This window comes from Branchiostoma floridae, unplaced genomic scaffold (genome assembly GCF_000003815.2).
Source record: "Branchiostoma floridae strain S238N-H82 unplaced genomic scaffold, Bfl_VNyyK Sc7u5tJ_952, whole genome shotgun sequence".
In the NCBI taxonomy this organism is placed as follows: Eukaryota; Metazoa; Chordata; class Leptocardii; order Amphioxiformes; family Branchiostomatidae; genus Branchiostoma; species Branchiostoma floridae.
The window spans coordinates 15,067-34,856 of NW_023365977.1; the positions used below are offsets into that span (position 1 = coordinate 15,067).

The 19,790-nt window shown below is 40.3% G+C and overlaps 1 protein-coding gene across 1 annotated transcript; it reads right to left on the minus strand.

The window, feature by feature from the left end:
* Positions 1-150: 150 nt before the first annotated feature.
* On the minus strand, positions 151-14,771 carry LOC118409068 (poly [ADP-ribose] polymerase tankyrase-like; the record flags this gene model as incomplete). The annotated part of the gene is given in 31 exon segments (XM_035809936.1): positions 151-245; positions 424-560; positions 814-926; positions 1,348-1,430; positions 1,635-1,715; positions 2,380-2,492; positions 2,656-2,725; positions 3,035-3,097; positions 3,363-3,464; positions 3,667-3,819; positions 4,187-4,369; positions 4,643-4,764; positions 4,873-4,990; positions 5,103-5,311; positions 5,455-5,611; positions 5,812-5,915; positions 6,132-6,253; positions 6,446-6,609; positions 6,936-7,013; positions 7,120-7,239; positions 7,532-7,645; positions 8,448-8,532; positions 9,861-10,027; positions 10,147-10,255; positions 11,625-11,784; positions 11,912-12,100; positions 12,520-12,610; positions 12,733-12,923; positions 13,199-13,406; positions 13,542-13,600; positions 14,577-14,771. Coding segments are annotated over 31 exon segments (3,782 nt in total), but the record flags the coding sequence as incomplete, so codon positions are not given.
* Positions 14,772-19,790: the final 5,019 nt, after the last annotated feature.

Consider the following 19,790-nt stretch of genomic DNA (forward strand, 5'->3'; position numbering starts at 1 on the left):
ATGATAAAAGTATTAAGTTCCTCCACTGGTTTTATTTTTCCAACGTCATTCTCGGAAAGTGTTGTAAAAGGAGATGCTTTGTACCCCAAAAAAGTAAACAAGCATGAATGTGCGAAGCCATTCTCAAAAGGAGTCAGGAACTGTCCTTACTCTTTGATCTTCACAAATGCATAGTGCAGAGGTATCCGGCCTCTGATGTCCCTCGTGTCTGGTTTAGCTCCTTTTTCCAACAACTTTTCTTCAACCTGCAAGGATGGATATGGTTAACAAATACACTGTATCTAAACACTTGGGGTATGAACAAAAGTTATTCAAAGAATACAAACAGCATTCCACGTGATTACATCTACTGTGCTGTGCCATTTACCAATATTTTTAGGGCTAGAAATAACATTTTTCATGGCCCTTTGGCCTCAGACTAACCTCAGCTGTAGAATCTGTGCTCCCACTATTGGCATTGACTGCAATGTGCAGAGGGGTCCTCTGTTTCTCATCCACTGCATCCACATCGGCTCCAGCATCAAGCAGTGTGTCCAGAAAAGCAAATTCCACCTCCGTAACTTTGAGAATTGAAAAGAAAAGATGAGACTTTACTTCTTACACAGTCAAAGCAACATGCTTTGTGTCAGTCTGGTTCATGTTACAATTACCATGATGATTATTTCATCAAAAAGGTAATTTTGGAAGGTACAAATATAATACAACATAACTGACAATGATCCAAATGGTTTCAAGCACAACCATTTTGATGAATAATAATATGAAAGCCTTTGATAAGTTGAAACCTACAGCTTGATATGTTAAGATTATTACTTGTGGATCCAGATACGGCAACATGCAAGGCAGTTCTCTTGTCCCTCTCATCTACACTGTTGATGTCTGCCCCCTTCTTGGCCAACATGGCGACCACACCCTGTAGCTTCTGCCTATAGGATAGACATTTGTACAAATCAAACATCTGCAAAAAACAATTCTTTTGTATCTAAAGGAGATAATGACACATTAGAATTCAATTCCAATAATTCATAAACAGGAAAAACTGCAGAGACTAGAAGTATGAGTGTCAAAAGTTTCCCTGATGATGGAAAGAAATTGCACAGTGTAATACTGTCAGTAAATGACCCACATCTTCTGATCCTAAATTTACTTCTTGGATTCTTTAAAATTGATGTAATGTGACAATAACAGAGTCTGGAAATGACTCTGTTTATCAGTACTTTAAGCTCAAATGTATCAACCAAAACAACAACATAAAAGTGACTGACTCCTAACAGACCTGCCTGCTAGAGTGACAGAAGAAGCAAACAGAGTATATTATATTGTGCAACAGTCTACATAAAACCTTACCTTGTGGCCAGCAGTACTGGGTAGGCCATACCATCCTCTTTCATATCTAAGGATCTCATGTTGATATTTGCACCTGAGTCCACCTGAAAAAGTAATTTACACTCAATACATCATATGTATCTTTTTACTGAATATGTCATACACTACTAGCATATCACATGACATCTGAAACATCAGTCCCCTATCTCTTGATGATTACCCTTTCATCCTGCCAAGCCATGATATCAACAGGATCTGACAGATAAAATATCAACAAATAAAATAACAAAGATCAAGTAAAGACTCACCAACAGTTCTATGCACTTTGTCTTCTTCTGTAAGATGGCTCTCACTAGAGGTGACCGCCCCTTCTTGTCAACGACATCCAGCTATAGAATATAGCAGAGACAATCAGCAGAGAATATAGTGAGTGTCAAATCAATGCTTTTATAATCAAGATTTCAACATGTTTAAGCCAACAGTTTCAGACGGGTTCTACTATCAGTTTTCAATAAAACAACTCATACATATAGCCATCCACAGTGGATGTGTAACCAGTGTTAAGGATGGTTACATGAGGACTGGTACCTTATAAGGATGGTTACATGAGGACTGGTACCTTATAAGGATGGTTACATGAGGACTGGTACCTTATAAGGATGGTGACATGAGGACTGGTACCTTATAAGGATGGTTACATGAGGACTGGTACCTTATAAGGATGGTGACATGAGGACTGGTACCTTATAAGGATGGTTACATGAGGACTGGTACCTTATAAGGATGGTGACATGAGGACTGGTACCTTATAAGGATGGTTACATGAGGACTGGTACCTTATAAGGATGGTTACATGAGGACTGGTACCTTATAAGGATGGTGACATGAGGACTGGTACCTTATAAGGATGGTTACATGAGGACTGGTACCTTATAAGGATGGTGACATGAGGACTGGTACCTTATAAGGATGGTGACATGAGGACTGGTACCTTATAAGGATGGTTACATGAGGACTGGTACCTTATAAAGATGGTTACATGAGCACTGGTACCTTAGGTTTGTACTTCAGCAATGTCTGTAGCCCCGGAGCTTCTGACCAATCTCCATCAATCTTGGCAAGAGGATCGTTGGCCTTCACCATGAAGTGCACAGCAGCAGCACTCTCTGGGTAGATGATACAAATAAATTGTATGATCACTTAATATAAAACATACTTATGGTGAAACAATCTGGCATAACCAAGTTGTTCTAGTTCTTCTAGTAGCAGTTTAATAATGTGGGAAACATCAACTTTGACAAAGAATTCCTGGCTGATAGATGTACTGACCATTCTCTTTCTTGGACTTCTCCCCTTGGACCTGTGCATCGATGTCACTTCCACACAGGTCTATCAGCATCTGGAGACATCAGGACACACCAAAGTTTACCCCTTTGAGAACTTTGTGATGATCAAGTCAAAACTTGGTTTACAGAAAAATAAGATATACGTAACATATTGGAAAAAAATTACAAGTAACAGTTCCCTAAACAGTTAAGTCAATCGCTCCCGTCTGTTACCATTCTTGACATCATGTCTTCTACAATTGGCCATTATACACCTGATGACTACATAAGAATGACTTCATGGGGGATTGACTGCAATTGGCATTAGGCTAAATCAAATGTACTTTGTGATGATCAAACTTGCAACTTGAATATACGTATACCTGCATCATAGTTCTTCCATTTTCATAGGCCTTCCTTTGGGCCTCGTCCTTCATTCCACGGGACTGTAAAAACAACACCAAACATACTCAATAAGGTGATTACTGCACCATTTATTCCATGTATTTGTTCATAAAAATTTTGTACATAAGACAACGGCAAACTCAAATAGCGATGAATCACAGCCGCAGACATTGTTACTGACCAAGGTGCTGAAAAATATGTAACTGTCCAAGGTACTGAAAAGTGATGCAGAACAGATACTCAAATATCTAGGAACAGACAGTCATCATCAGTCTGATATAACTTTGTAAGTTGTCCATTACTCACCTCAAACTCTGCATAAGCCTGTGTGCAGGTGAGGAGAGGTGTGCAGCCCTGGTTGTTCACCTGGGTGGCCTGAGATATAAGGGCTGCCTTCACTTCATCACCCTACAATCAACATAAAAATGTTACAATCATTACCAGAATGGTAGATTGATAAATCTATATCTATATTATTTGTAAAAGGTCAAATACATTCATTTTCTTAAAAAATAGTATTTGCAGCAAAAATAATCCTTCTTCTGTACAATGCTATATAGTTGATGTATAATGTCATCATCATCTGACAGGACCAATCCACAACACACACCTGTTCAACAAGGATCTTGAGAATTTCAGTCAGGTCCTCAAGCATACAGTTCTTGGCCAGCAGGTGAAGGGTGGTGTCCTTGTCCTCAGTGGCACTGGATGCTGATATGGTTCCTCCTTGCTTAACCAACAGACGAACTAACCCCACGTTGAACTGTAAAAATCAGTTGCAAAACCATTAACTTTGTCTAAGTTTAGGAAAATGATCAAGGTGTCCTCAAATGCATTGCAATTTGTATGATAGGTAAACAAAATCTCTAGAATATTCAATTTCAACCTAATGCCATACATATACATAAGGAACAGCTGTAACACATTATGTGGTACCTCAGCATCTCCACTGGACTAGAAAAAGGTTCAAAGATTAAGTAGTCAAACAAAAATGTTTCTTTGCCTGATAGAACTTCCCAGTGAGAAAATGTTGATTGAGAAGTATTTCTGTCACACACACATGTAGCATTATAGCAGACTTGTAACCATGCAACAAAAAAATCACACAGCATCTTTCGTGGGACACTAACCTGTTCAATAGCCAACATGATGGGTGTCTTTCCACTTGCTGTGGTGACAGACGGATCTGCACCCTTGTCCAGTAGAATGTTAGCAATCTCCAGGCTCATGTCGGCTTTGCTCTTGTCAACCTCTGCTCTAACATTATACCGGTACGATGTTGCCTTAATGGGATTCTGGGCCAGGTAGTGGAGCTGGACAGGGAAACATTAAATATGAAACTATATGAGGTGAAAAGCAGCAAGTGAGATATTTCCCATGATGATGAGGTATTAGTGTCACAGCCTATAAAAAACTTGATGAGTGCAATCTGAGCACAATAGTATGAGAACATAGGCTATGGACAATTTTAAAATTCATCACATATCCAACATTTTTGCACTAAATCTTATTCTTAAGTAAGCCCTTAGTGCAATAAAGAGCCACCCCACGATAATGTAATGGAGTAGTTGTAAGAGAAACCCTACCGGCGTCCACCCCTCCAGATCAGGGATGGTGATGTCAGCGTTCCTCTTGATCAGGTAGCGGATCTGCTGGGGCAGGCCGGTGGACAGCGGACTGGCCGCCAGCATTGCAACCAACGTCAAACCTGACGACCAGAGAAGGTTATGTTAAAGCAATGAGCCTGTTTACTAAGGTCAATGCTAGTTTCAACTTAGCTTTTGTAAAAAAAAATGTAATGTCCAACCAAACCAACCTTTTTCATCTTTAAAGTTGACATCAGCGAGTGGCTGGCCATCTGGACCCTTGAGGTCCAACAGCAGGTCAGCACAGTCTGCATTTCCCTTCAGGACTGCGATACCTACAGGTGTTACCTGGGAGAACAGAGGCATGTTTACTAGGACGACTCTGTGCTCTAACATGTTTATACCTATAACCTCAGTGACAACTAAGTTAAGGAAAGATACTACTAGTAATCTTGCCAACCTTCCAGTCGTTGGGCTTGTTGGGATCAGCTCCAACCTTCAGCAGCAGCTTCAGGCAGTGCCACCACCCATATCCAGCAGCATAGTGGGCCACACTGTTCCCAGAGGTGTCCACACTGTTGGGGTCAGCTCCCATCCGCAGGAGGAAGGCCATGACAGGGTAGTGACCATTCATGGCAGCATGGGTCAGAGCTGTACGCTTCAGCTTGTCTACAATCGGCCAAACAAAACATAGCACTTCAGCACAGGTGTCTTGCTTCTCATTCACTCAAGCATGTTAAGCATGTATTTCTTTGACGATACAGAAAAAATGCACTGAAGGACATTTATTACATTGTCATTGTAGTTATTACCTCTTTTCTCAACGGTTGCTCCTATCTCCACCAGCACCTTCACTGTCCCCAGGTGTCCCTGGGCTGAAGCCAGCATCAGGGGAGTCATCTTGTTCTTGCCTGCACTCAGGGGCTGGTCCAGGTTTGCTCCATGTTTGTGAAGAATCTTCGCTACATTCTGAAGCAGCAATAAAAGATGTAGAAGTGTGAATGCAGCATAATTGATGACCTCAATACATAGTGTTACTCAACAGTATCTCATCATCATTTGTAATTAGCTGATCAATTGAAAAAAACTTTCAGCCATACTGAGTGGCAGTTTACACTAAACTTAATGCAATTTCTGTGTGTTGTAAAAACACAGCTAGTTTGACTCACCCCATGTCCCCCCTGAGCTGCCAGGTGGATAGCTGCAAAGCTCTGTCTGTTAGCCCGCTGTATCAGGCTGATGTAGGCTGCCTTTGCATCTGTATCATCTCCAGCTGTTCATGATATTTACAACATCAACAACCATCAATTAAGAAAAGACTCACACTTGCTGCAATACACAGTATAAACACAGAGAACGATCATAGCATTCACTCCAACATGAGGCAATTCATACTAATACATCAAATGTGAACTGCACAATTGTTAATTATATAAATTTTTGGTTTATTCAGTCAAGTCATTGATGACACCTAACCTAAAGAACCTACCATCTTTAGCTTGTGCTTTGAGTTTCTTTAAGATCAGATCAACATTGTTTGCACGTCCATTTTCTGCTGCAATCACCAGGGCAGTGTTTGCTTGGTTGTCTCCATCCTCTGCAGACATTCCCCTACAACAGGAGTGGAAATTCTTAAAATGCACTGAATCTAAAGGAAATGAACAATTTTATGTCTCCTTCCTCTGTCTTATTTTTCTGACTATTGACTCATGTGGTCAGTATATACTTACAATTTCGTTCATTAAATTGACTTGAAGCAAAAAAAGAAATAGGGAAGACCTACTTAACAGTAAATTTCAGTACCTTGACAACAGGAATTCCAGTGGTCCTGAACCCTCACATGCAGCAGCATAATGAATAGGTTTCCTTCCAGTCCTGTCCGTCAAGCCAAACTCAGGACATACAGCCAACAGCTTCTGGAGGTACTTGGGGTTTGGGTTGATGGCTGCACAGTGCAGAGGTGTTATCTATGAAAGAGGAGGATACCACAGCAAGAATTTCAGAAGGATTGAATGCTTATAGAAACTTTATTATGCAAACCAAATGCAGCAACTTGAATTAGAGGTTCTGGTACTCACATTTCACTGATACCGTGTGTTTTAATCAAAGGCCACACCACCATCATCATCATCATCATCCCAGGATCACTCCTGAATGAGGAACTCCCTTGGCTGAGGGAGGCTTCAGGTGCTATGTGCAGTCCAGGTATTTGACAAGGTTGTCTATGTCATACATAAAACCATGTCTGATTCATTAACATTTTTAGACATTACAAGACAAAACATTATCTTACCACTTGGTTTCCATACGGCTTCTTTTTCACAGACACAGCCCTGAAGGTGGTCAGCTCCTGTTTATCAAACAGCAGAACCTGTAGCAAAAGAAATATGCTTTTGTTCACTTCAATTTGCTTGAAGAGTGCACAAAATAAGTCTAGAAACAAGATAAAATATATTGATTTCTAACTAGACGTTTACCTCCTTATGTAGCTGGTTGAAGCCATAGCCTCCTCCCTTTTCTGCCATCTCTATCAGTTTCCCAGCTAGCTTCCTGTGGCCTGCTCGGATTGCTAGATGGATGTTGTCAAACAGTTCATCCTGTCAGGAACAGGGAACATTTGGAAACATTAGTCTGCAACCTAACCATGTACAGCTCAATATCTTTCAAAGGGCCTTAGAGAATATGCACACAAAAATTTAATTCACAAAAACATATTACTGTATACTTAAGCATCAAAATATCTACTTTCTGATTTAATAACTGTTTAATATCTCACTGGCACATGCTGGGATATGTTATCCACCGTAATATACAAACAATCTATACCATGATACAATGCCACTAACAAGAAAGATGTTATATTAACTTTGTCTTTTGTACATTTTGTACCTTGAAGCCTGGTATTACAGTGATGCAGATGTCTAGAAGATCTTTTGGTCCTCCTGTCTTCAAAAGCTCTTTTGCATACGTCTGAGTATAATCGTCTATAGCATCATCAATGTCCTATGATAAATGACACACAATTGTGGATACATATTAAGACACCACAGACAAAGCAAGATTATAACCTTTTATTAGAAGTGCTACCTGTTCATGCAACAATACCTGGGCATGCAGCAAGTGCTCTTAGACACATTTGGCCACTAATGCATAATCTGAATCCCTGAAAGTTTAAGTTGAAAGAAGAAAATTAAACTTTATATGTGTAACAGAGTGCATGTTTGCCATATGTTAATTCAGACTGAGGATTCCAAGAAATCCACAGAAACTGATGATCACTGATCATCTTGTATTTCTCTTGACAATAGAGGAGATAAGGGAGAAGAAAGGGAAGATCACAGTTAATTAATGACCTGTCAAGTACATGTGGTAGGAATTTGTTTTGTTTACGTCAGCACCCAGCTAGGAGATAAAAAGAAGGAACACCGGGATCAGGGCTCAGTTCACAGTTGAGACACAGTGAGGAGAGGATGTGACAGTACGGAATAAAGATCGTTTCTCGGCAACGGCAAACATTGAGTGTCTGTCGTCATTTTCGACCGAGTAACAGCCCTCCCTCTCGTTTCGACTTCTCTACATATGGAAAAGTCAATGAAATGATTGGGCATGCGATCATAGAACTGCAAGAACTGAGGAGTGACACTCAAAGGGTCAGGAATTCATAGACAACAAAAGGATACTGGGCCGCTGGAATGTATTTAGCATCCATCAAGGTCTGCCTTGTTACGAACAGAAGACCACCCGCTGAGTCATTACAACTTTAATGATTAATCTATTGATTAAAGAAAATTTACAGCTACCATACCTTTGTGAAAGCATTGTTCCCTTCCTTACTTCCTCTGCTCATAGAAATGTTCCGTACAGCATGACCAAGGGAGTACCAGTTATATCTGTGGTAAGTGAGATAGATTCATTGTCAGATACAAATGCATGACCAGTGTGGGGGGACGAACCTGTAGCGCCGACAATCCAGGGGGGGTCCGGGGGCATGGTTCCCCCCAGAAAATTTCAAATCTTGACCCTCTAAAATGCCATTTCCTGCAATTTGAGGGGCAAGTTTTGCTGCCAGACTTAGCTAAGTTTGATGGCAATTCCGTTAGAAAGACACATGGTTGCAAGGGTGATACCTAGGGCTGGGTATCGGTACAACGTACTGGTACAAAACCGTTTTTTTTATTGGACCAGTCCAGAAAAACTGTACCTGAAAAAATTAGGTGGACCGGATGTTGGACCGGATGTTGGACCGATTAGAAAATTAACAGATTACTTTATCAGGCATTCACACGTTTTGGCGCTTGCAGGTGGAAGAAAATGACAAGAGTGAAGTAGAAAAGAGTTTATAGTATTTTCTACCAAGTTTTACAGCCAATCACACAGGTGCAGTTAGCGTTGTAGGATTTTAAAACACCAGTGTAAGTCTAATACTCCACCAAACAGATTTCTTTGTAGTGAATGCCGAAGGTGTGAGCCATTGCAAGGTTGGTCTGAGGAAATTTTGATATCTGGACCCTCTGAAACGGCATTTTCTGTATTTTGAGGGACAAATTTTGCTGGCAGACTATGCTAAATCTGATACCATTCTTTTCAAAGAAAGAGATCTCATGTTTGAGGGCATCCACAAATTTTCACCACGTCGCTTTGAGCGCTGTGGGAGGCGCAAGCCATTGCTAGGGAGGTGCAGAGAAAATTTTGAAATCTTGACCATCTGAAACGTCATTTCCTGCATTTGAGAAGCACATTTTGCTTGGAAAGTAAGCTAAATACGATGATAAAATTTCTATTAGTTTAAAAGGTTTTTGAGAGCGACGCTCCCGCAACATATTGTCCTGCGCCGAAGACGCAAAGCGTCACAAGGGAGGTCTGGCAAAATTTTGAAATCATGACTCTCTGAAACGCCATTTCTCGCATTTTCAGGGGTAAATTTTGTAGACTGACTTGATTAAATAGAATTTTCATCATCAAAAAAATACACAAGGTTTCAGCGCCCCCCCCCCCTGTGCTGCCGCCACTGTATGTCTACTATAAACTCCAACATACTAAACAAGAAAAACTTTAGGAACTGTTTGTGACTCTTTCATGTATGTTTGACAAATGATACAGCGATGATGACTCAAGTCTTAGACCTATTTCCCATTCAAGTTGTACAACAAATCATTCTTTAAATCCTCATGCTAGAATTAGATAACTTCCTTAGTAGTTTGACTAATGTCCATGGTACCTGCCAGTCTCCTGGTGTTTGAGAAGGCTGTATGGTCTGCTGCAACGAGGCTCCTGAGTCTTCTTCAGGTAGTCTCCAAACAACTTGATGGCCTCCTTATTCCTGCTGCGGATGGCATACATTACTGCATCTACCGGCACGTCAACAGATCTCTGTGCATCATATACCTAAGGAAATGAACAAAGATACATCTAATTAAGTAGATGGCAAATTTTAAGCAGGCACACAAACATAACAAATCACTGTGCATGATATTGGGCACATTATTGAACAGATAATGTCTTACCGTTGGAATGTTCTCTGTGTCTGCAATAAGAGATCGCAGTAGTTTCATGTCATTGAGAAGGACAGCTCTGATACTCTGCTTGTGGGGCAGCAGATGTGGTGGTGTGGATCTGTTGGGAAGAATAGAACATTTTAGGGAATACAAAGTTTAACTCAACCTTTACATGAATGGATGACTGATAGAATGAATAGTTAAAATGTAATGCACCATGAACTGTGGTAAAGAAACATACTTGTCTACTTTATAATTAGACCCATCCTTCCTTCCATCCCTCCCCTTTCCATACCCATGTGATAGCAAAATTAATGTATTCCTGTGAATTGTCAAACATGTCAATAATTTGTCTGCAACCTTGCAAACAAAAACTGTACAGTATTGCTGAAAAGTGGTAACATGCATTGGCATAATACCGGTCATAAGCCTTATACCGGTCGATTAAAAATAGTGGAACTTAAAGAGATCTACACATGCAACAATAGTTATTTCTGAGGTATGCACACTTCAGACATCTAGGTGTCCAATACATAATTTACAAAGCATCGATAACAATGCATTCGAAGACAACAAGGCCAAAAGTTTTCAGGTCATTTTCGGGGCAGGCGAGCTCGTCGTGGGACAAACACACTGTCACGTTCATCGCCAGATTTGTAGATAATAATCACATGTGCTCACGGCACAAGACGAGCATGATTCAACAGCAATCTTGAATTTCTTTTGGTGACCTACAACTCGTGTAAAAGTGTGAGGAACCGTTGCATAATAGCCCGGATCTACGACTGAATGGGTCAAATTGAACGTACGCCGCCATTTTCCCGCCATTTTTAATGCTACGGCCAGCAGTAAAGTTTTACGTCATAGCGGTTGTGACGGACCAAAATTAAATGAAAATTCTTGTCAGTATACGCCCATTTTCTCATGACTTTTTGTATGCTCATGCAGATTTTTGTTTTGTGCAACTACTAACAGGAAAGAAAGGAACAACAGAGGATGAATAAAGGTACATAGCGGCAGTTAATTGTGCCGTGTTTCGTTCGACCGGTATAGTGCACCCCCTTCCAACCACGCGCCCGTTCTCCGTGCAATTCCGCGGTGTGTTCCAATTACGATATTATGTTTTTAGCAGGACCACAGAGACAAAATAATTTACACAGAAGAAGTGGCAAACGTAAGCTGTAACAGCAACATGTAACTGGAGAAAATGATGCGTTGATCATTTGCCAAATTAGCATTGCTTGAGAAATTGCAGTAAACCGACCGGTATTATGCCAATGGATGTTAATTCCATTATTTATATGAACACATTTGCAGACCGTTACTTTTAAAATATTCAACAATGCAGCCTATTCACATTTTTTCTCCTTTTTTCCCAATTTCTGTGCTGGGTTTTAATAGAATTGTACGTAAGCCTTACTTTGTTATGATATTTTTCAAAATTTTCCACAACATCTTCACCAGTAAGAGCCATATGTACCACTAACCTCTCCTCAAAAGATGGGTCCCTTTCTGGCACCTTCATGTCTGGCCTTGGGGTCAACTTTTTATCAGGACCCTGCAGAGGTCCTCCCTTACCAAGCTTCTTCAACAACTCCTCTTTTATCATGGCAGCTGTCATTTTTACAGGAGCTTTGCTGGATTTTCCTGTAGGGACAAAATATTCAATGTTAAGGACCAAAACTCATCATGACTTACATCAGCATAACATTTGAGTGATGGATGCCATTCTCTGATGTGAGCTATTTGTCATCAGCAATGAGAGGAATATTACCTTTCTTGGCAGCACTTTTTCCCTTCTTGGTAACTTTGGCTATGGCCCTCTTCACAGCTGCCTTTCCTCTTTTCACAACAGGGGGTGCCACTTTCTTCGATCTAGCCCGGATGGGTGCCTTGGTTTTCTTAGCCTTCAACTTGGCCTTGACACGAGTCTTTTTTGGAGCAACAGTCTCATCTTCTTCTTCTGTTGTCAACAAAAAAATATATATTTATTTTAACGTTACACATCATGGGCGATAACATCAGACTAAAGGTGCAAATTCCTAGTTTTACCATCATGTATGATAACATCTATTTTTAGAGATACATTTACTCTTCATTGAAGTTTACAACATCAACTGTACTAATTATAAGTGGTAAAAAAGCCACATAACTGGTATCATATGTATTGTATGTTTTGATGACTGCCAAATGTAAATCAAAATATATTCACTATGATTTGACAAAATAAAATCAACCACAAAAATGACATCATAAAGAATTCTCTGTAATCATGTGTTTGTTTGAATAGGATTCACCTACCATAATGTTGAGCTGATAAGGCCAGTTCCATAGACTATAGACATCTTTGGCAACAGCTAGAATCTTTTATCTACTTCCTACCTTCTTTAACATCCATGACTACATCGTCATCATCCTCAGCAATCCCTATGATTGCCCGCCGCAGAATCTTCTGTGTCTTAAGGATTTCTGCCTGTAACAATACCACAAATATTCTTTATATCTAATAGATTTCATGACCAGTTACTCTATCTGTAGCAAGAATAATGAATTATCACATGTCGATATAAAGATCTGAGAGGGAAGGTGGATCACCTGTGGCAGGACATACTTGTCCTTTTCCATTCGCTGAAGTTTGACATGAGTAATGATGGACTCCAGCTCAATGTTGTCATAGTAAGATTTTCGGTAGATGTTTGGTGCATCTTCTATCTCCAGCCATCGGACCTTAAAGGTCTTGGAGGTGTTGTAGATGTTTTGAGATGCCTCACAAAGGTAAAATGAGCCTGTAGAGCATAGATATTGACAATACGTAATAGCCATTATTGTACAGACATCATTAGTAATTGCTTACATTAACTACTCCATTAATAATGTAATGTTTACAAATGTAACATTTCAAAGCACAGAGACATGAAAGGTTAGTCCTGACTCATGTAGGCTATCAAAGTTATAATCACAGTTGCCTTATTATGCTGCATATTATTGTACCATATCATGAAAGACTTGTTTCAGCCTCTAAGTTAAAAGACCTTCTCAGTTAAAGTCTGGCATATCTTACCTTCATCATTCCTGACAGCAATGTACTCCCCTCTGTAGAAGTACAATATCTTGTTTATTACACCAGTTGAAGCCTTGGAAGTAGACGGCTGAGCGACCTCCTCCTCTTTGACCCCGAGGGTGTAAAAGGGCTCCACTTTTGGCGGGTTTGTTCTCAGTCTCTTTGCTGGACCATCAGTAGCCGAATCTGTGACACCTCGTTTATGTGTCTAAAACAAGTGAATTAACAAAAACAACACCATAAGACTTTATCATCAGCGATGCTTTATGCATTCAAGTTTTTAAAGTTTGTACACGAGTGCAGAAATATCAAAGGTAAGGAACTACACTGTGTAGTGACTTACAGAACTCTTTGCTTCAAGTCCATCAGTAGACTTCTTCTTGCTGAGATCCATGTTTGCAACTGATAGACAAAAAGATTGAAAACAGTCAGAGATAAAAGTCCTGCAAGCAGTTGTCACCGAATGACCAATAACCAATATCTAAGGTTTAACGAAGTGAAGATGTCCCTGTGTACTACATACAAAAAAATCCTAAAAGGACAGAAATACAAGTGTCCATGTACAGGAAAAGAAAGGTTACTTACATGCCTTACATGATTACACATGAAGCAATTCAGTGACAATCAGGTTTTTGCCAAAGATCCCTTTACCCATACTTCCTACCTCTTTTAAAAGTGTACTTAACTTCTTCTTCATAATACAGGAAACTAGAAGATTTTGTCGACTATATCCGAATAAAAAAATGGGCTGCAAAGCTAAATGGATGAGATAGGGATGGACAAAAAGGCTTAATCCCCAAGGTGCAGTGTATGACTATGTCGTTGTCATTGACGATAACGACAGCAGATAGCTTAACTATGCTACACTCAATCAACCGCCACAGCAGCGAGATAAATCCCCTTATCTCATAGTTTCTGAAATGATACGTTCTGAACCCATTTCAATGCTTTCAATTGTCTCATCCCTCATAGTTTGAAGATGATAGTTGACAAAATTGATGTTAATTTTGAGATATAGAAAGCCTGAAACTGAAACATTCTGCATCTAGAAAAGATGACAATGCCAAATATATTCAGGATGCTGAAGCAAAAATTCAGAACCTTGTGAGCAGGGCGTGACAGATTGTAAGCAAACAAGACATCAGGCGGTGAACAAATAGTCCAGAGGTGGGTGACCTTTATACCTTGGTTTTGGAACCTTTTAACATTTTTTGGAAGTGAGACCTAAAAAAACAACTGGTCAGCGAAGATTATCTATGAATGGATACCAAAGAACTATCAGCAGAGAACAGTTACAATATCATCATCTAGTTACAGCGCACCTGTACAGCATAAACTCAGCAAGTAATGTTAGAATTAAATGTTATTCAAGTCATACCTGGTGTCCTTTTCCTCATCATGATTCTCACACAATGTAATATGTGAGATAGCTTCAGACTTCAGCTCCAATGCAGAAGCAAGAAGTGTTAGTCTCACTTACACCATCACCTTTATATACTGTTAGCAGACCCGCCCACTGGGTTTTCTACCTGCCCATGGCTGTCCCAGACATGCCTTCACAAGTTAGCGAATATGTGATGTCACCTCCGACATGCCTACTCATATACAGGGAGTACAATGACCTCACTTCATACATAACGTTAGAATAGAACATAAAACTGTGCATCCAAGTATTAAAGAAAGCAAACCAATTATCGTCATCTTTCATACATCATTATAATAATTTTTTTCTTTGGAACAGTCATCATATCTATCGTTGACTTGGTGCCCCTTTATCCCTACTTTTCAATGGTATCATCCAGCCAATCAGGTTGCTTACATAGGGTAATGACCTATATTAACCCCCGTGGTGGATCTCCATTGGCTCAGCATGGTTCTGAACTGCTCACAAGCTCCTTAGCCAGAATGACTTTTGGACATTCTGTATATAGGAAAATCAACTAAACTTCCACATTTACATCAGTATTTCATACTTTGAGCAGTTAAAACTGTGCAAAAACAAGCAGCGCTGGGATTTCCTAAATAATGTTAACCCACAAAAATTTAACTTCATGTTGTCCTTGTGCAACTGTGGCATCAAATATTTGCTCCTTGAAGTTTGGTATGGAATGGAATAAAGTTGATTCATCTTAAACTTAGAAAAGTACCAAAAAATTCAACTTCGATAGTTGAAGTTCTACAACCCAGATTCAGGCTAATAATACTAATATTGCTTCCTGATACTTGACTTTACATCATACCGTTCTGTGATTAGTCTCCAAGCAGACCCTACAGTGCCTCAGAGTTAGAGATAGAATCAAAGCTGGCCAAGGAGCATAGCCGGCCAAAAGGAGTCAAACAGACACCGTTTGACTTTTATACTATCTCATACGGCACCGTAGGATCTGCTTGGAGATTATCTGTAACATGCTTGTTAGTCTGACACTGAGCACTGAGCGAGGGTATCAAAGTTGTCTCCAACAAGATGACTTCAAATTACACTGTGATTTCACAGAAGAAACCTAAGTAACATGATTTCTGTCTAAAGTTGTGATCATAATTTCTCAACAGTCATTAACGTTACCTACAGCGACTTCTACATTTCATAGATTATCGGTAACGTTAGAACATCTGATTTTCAGAAAAGTCAGTGGTGCGTTTCCGGTTAGTATGTTGACACAATGCCTTGCAATTTGCCACGCCCCGAAACTGATCCCTATAACGTTAAACACGTTAACCTGTTCCTTCTGCTGTGACCCATTCCCTAGTACGACTCTTTCCTGATCCAACATTACTGTTTTTTTTATCTTTATGTAATCCCCCGACCTGTACTACGGCGACATGGCAGTTCGAAATGCCTAATGTTTGGTGAGTTTAGCGTGCAGTCGAAACAATAAATTCACGGTTGGTGCATAGTAACGCCTCCATCACATGGCGTCCTGCCCCCGCAAAATCAACGTCATCATTAACGTTACCACCAGGCGATACTACCCGCCTTTCTCACACACACCTCACCAGCTACGGTCAATACTGCCTTTGCTAGAGCAAACTCCGACCTGGAGAAGGACCATGCACACTGTCAGCATCGTTTGATCCCCGCATTGTGAACAAATTTGTTGCAATTTTGAGTCTATTTCGCCAGGTAAACGTCGGTACCTCGGCCTGTCCTAATATCCCCAACGGCCGCCCTTTCCCCTGTGATTTTGAGACAGTGATCATCTTTACAAACCTCCTCCGCAGATGCCGTCAACGCTACAAGACTGTTCAGCTTTCTGCGCGGGCACGACGACCTATAAACACCGCAGTCTTCAGCAACAATCACGAGCAGCAGCCATATTGGCAAGCTTATTTACGTGGCTGTTCCCACTTGTTCCGCCACTCCCTCCCTAGTGTCCCTCAAAATGCCGAAATTAAAGCCCAGTCCTGGCCCACATTGCAAAACCGAAGTGATTAGAGATTCATTAGACCAGTGCTTGTATACAGAAAGTATTGTTTTTTTGTTTGTTCTTGATATGTCGACCTAGAAGGACGGCCACTATTAGACCTTGTCCGATTTTGGTACAACGTCGTGACTGAAAACACACCTCTAGAATACTTCTCATTATCCGTCTAACGTTACCGTTAGATCGGGCCGTCGCGCGGATGTGGAGACTGGTAAAAACAGTACACATACATTACAAACATAACATAAAGCATAATCACAACAGCATACATTGCAAACGCACTCAGTCTGGGCGCGATTAGTCTATACTTCAACATTCATGATTTACATTGCCGGAAAAAAAACAGAATCCCCAACCATCAAGCCACTGCACTCGGCCTGTCTTGACTACTCCTAACTCAGTGTTTAGTCTGCTTTCCAACGTTGCGGAAAAATGAACCTATGATGCTCGGGCTTGAATCTGATCAACATGAGGGCTACAATAGGGGCAGTAACGGCTCAGCCATCTGGCTAGAACGCGTCAATACCCTCGTTCCCGACGCAAATCAAATGCCGCTATGCATGACCAAAATGAAGGTTGTGGACGGTGGTTCTTGGTCAACGTCTCAGAAGCGGTGTGTAATAAAACTTAAAATGGAAGTGCGTACATGTATTACGAAGCTCTTTTTGCTGAATCTATTTGTGTGCATAAAACATATCATGACGCATGTAGACGAGTGGCACAACCAAAGACATACTAATAAAAATGTCCTTGGCACAACACAAGCCTGATGCTGGAGTATACAGAGAAATTGCTAGATGACGCTTTTCCACAGTTTATCTTTAGCCTCATATCATATGAGTATTTCAGTGTGGAAAAAGCGGCTGCTTGTGTCAAATAAGCACAGCTGACACCAAATGAAAAAAAAAGTGTACAGCTAATAATTAATTCTTATTTTCTATTATTTCAATAGCAATAAGTGGCAAACGAGCGGTGGTGGATGGAGCCTAGTTGTGCTGATACGCTCAAAAGCGGCATTCTTCAGTCTGTTGCTTTTCAAGTTCTCAAACCTAACGTTACGTTAGACTGGGGTATGAATTTCTGATGCTGACAGAAGAAAATACACATATTGCGTACCCTTATATCTTTAACGTTATTTGAATAAACATTAGAACAAAGATTGCTGAAAGGGTGGAATATTAGATAAGTTTAGTTATTGCACAAACACATTAGGGATCTACCTTCTTGAGGAAGGTAATAAATAATTCCTTCAGTCACTTTCAATAATGTGATACAACAGGTAGCGTCGCGCACGGTGCTCTGGGGCTGGTGGAGCCTGGCTGGCGTGCTGTAATGAATCATTCCGAATGACTGAGTAACGTTATCTTTACAGTTTCTAATAACGAGAAGTCAACAGGTTATATTATCTATAGATTATATTAGCATCTACAAAGATTGTATAAAAATATTTCTAGGGTACGAAAAATGATAGAAATTGGGGCAGATGATGTTAGTTCATAAGAACATGAAAGCACGGCGTGGGAAGTAACTTAGGTACTAGTAAGTAGCTGAATTGCCTTTCCCACCTGACGACGCTGTCTGAATTTTACCTCATCTCCAATCAAGTGTTGTGCGTTCTAATTGCTCTTTTGTAATCCTACTTCCCTGGCCCACGGCCAAACTGATATTTATCTCCCTTGCAAGGAGTTTTACCGTTGACTACCCGCCCGCCGTAGGAAAAACCTTGAATATGATAACTGAGTGATCCAGCATCCGAAGTTGAAATTCTATAGACGCAGTAGGAGTTTGATATCGACATTTATTACACGTATGTATCGCTGAAGATATTGATTTTCACAGTGTAATCCACACGAGTTGTTAAGTGGTCTACTGACGTACATTGTGACAATCAACAGCATTACGTCCCGGAGGTAAGAAATGAAGTTTTTGAACGACGGACGTTCCCTCGCAAGTGCATGTGAGCAACAAGATAAGTGCTGTTCAGAATACGTGCCAAGGATCTCACTTGCTCGTAATACAGGTAGCAGGGAACAACATCCGTCGTCGTTGGCATTGAAAAACAGTATATGAAATAATAATACATGTGTTTTACCTTGACCAAGAAGGTTGTGTTTTCATCAGCGTTCAAGTGCACGCCTGCTCATTTGATTACTCGTTGTTTTTTTTTTTTTTTTTTGACAAGCCATGGTCCCGAGTTGGTAGATAGCTTTTGAAGTCGAGAAGAAGTGACATTGGTTTGGGCTAATTAGCATCCATTTTAGAACGCCGGAGGCATTCCAATTGCTGACTTTGAAACAGGATAAGTACAAAAGAGATGAATGAAGTTCCATGATTTTTCATACATACATGATGCATATTTACACTAGTGACACAAGTAGGTTGGATTTAGTACTCTCCAAGCAGAGGTTAGGATCCGGCTGTTTTTGACGGGTTTCTGAGTCGTTATTATCGGGCTTCTATTTTGTATTGTATCTTGCTGTGTCCGACCTAACACAGTACGATACAACACAAAATAGAAAGCCCGATAAAAACGACTAAAAAACGTTGAACAGCCGGAGTCTAACCTCTGCTTGGAGAGTAGGATTTAGGTGATTATCATCAGACACAGATTATGTGAATTTTGACATCATTTGCATAATTAAAGAAGAAATGCTACAATCTTTCATGAAGAAGAGTACTAATATAGTATTTGCAACATATGTGATTTGGAAAGAGGAGTCATATTGATTTATGCTAGTAAGAGACTTATTTGCAAATCATTTGCATTGGCAATGAAAATACTGAGCGAAGGTATGGGGTTGCGGAACTCTAGTTGAAATATTTTTGTGAATTTCTCATTCACATCTCTTTCTTTCCACAATTAACCTTTCGGCGTAAATGTTAACCCGCTGCGAATGCTATCTTCCCTATTCTATTTCTAGACATTCTAGCTTCGCAAGTAGACTGAATCAGCTAGCAATGCCTGGTATTGACATTTATCTATACTTCGGTAAAGGTGTAATGAACACACTAATCATGAGGCACTCTGTCTGACAAGTAATGGTTTTTCTTCTGCTTTAGAATGACGCCCTATGCATACAAACAAACAGGTAGTGGCAAAACGATAACTTAAAATGTCTGTATGCTAGCGGTTTTCACACTCACTGACTCAGGATTCGGTCGACATCTCG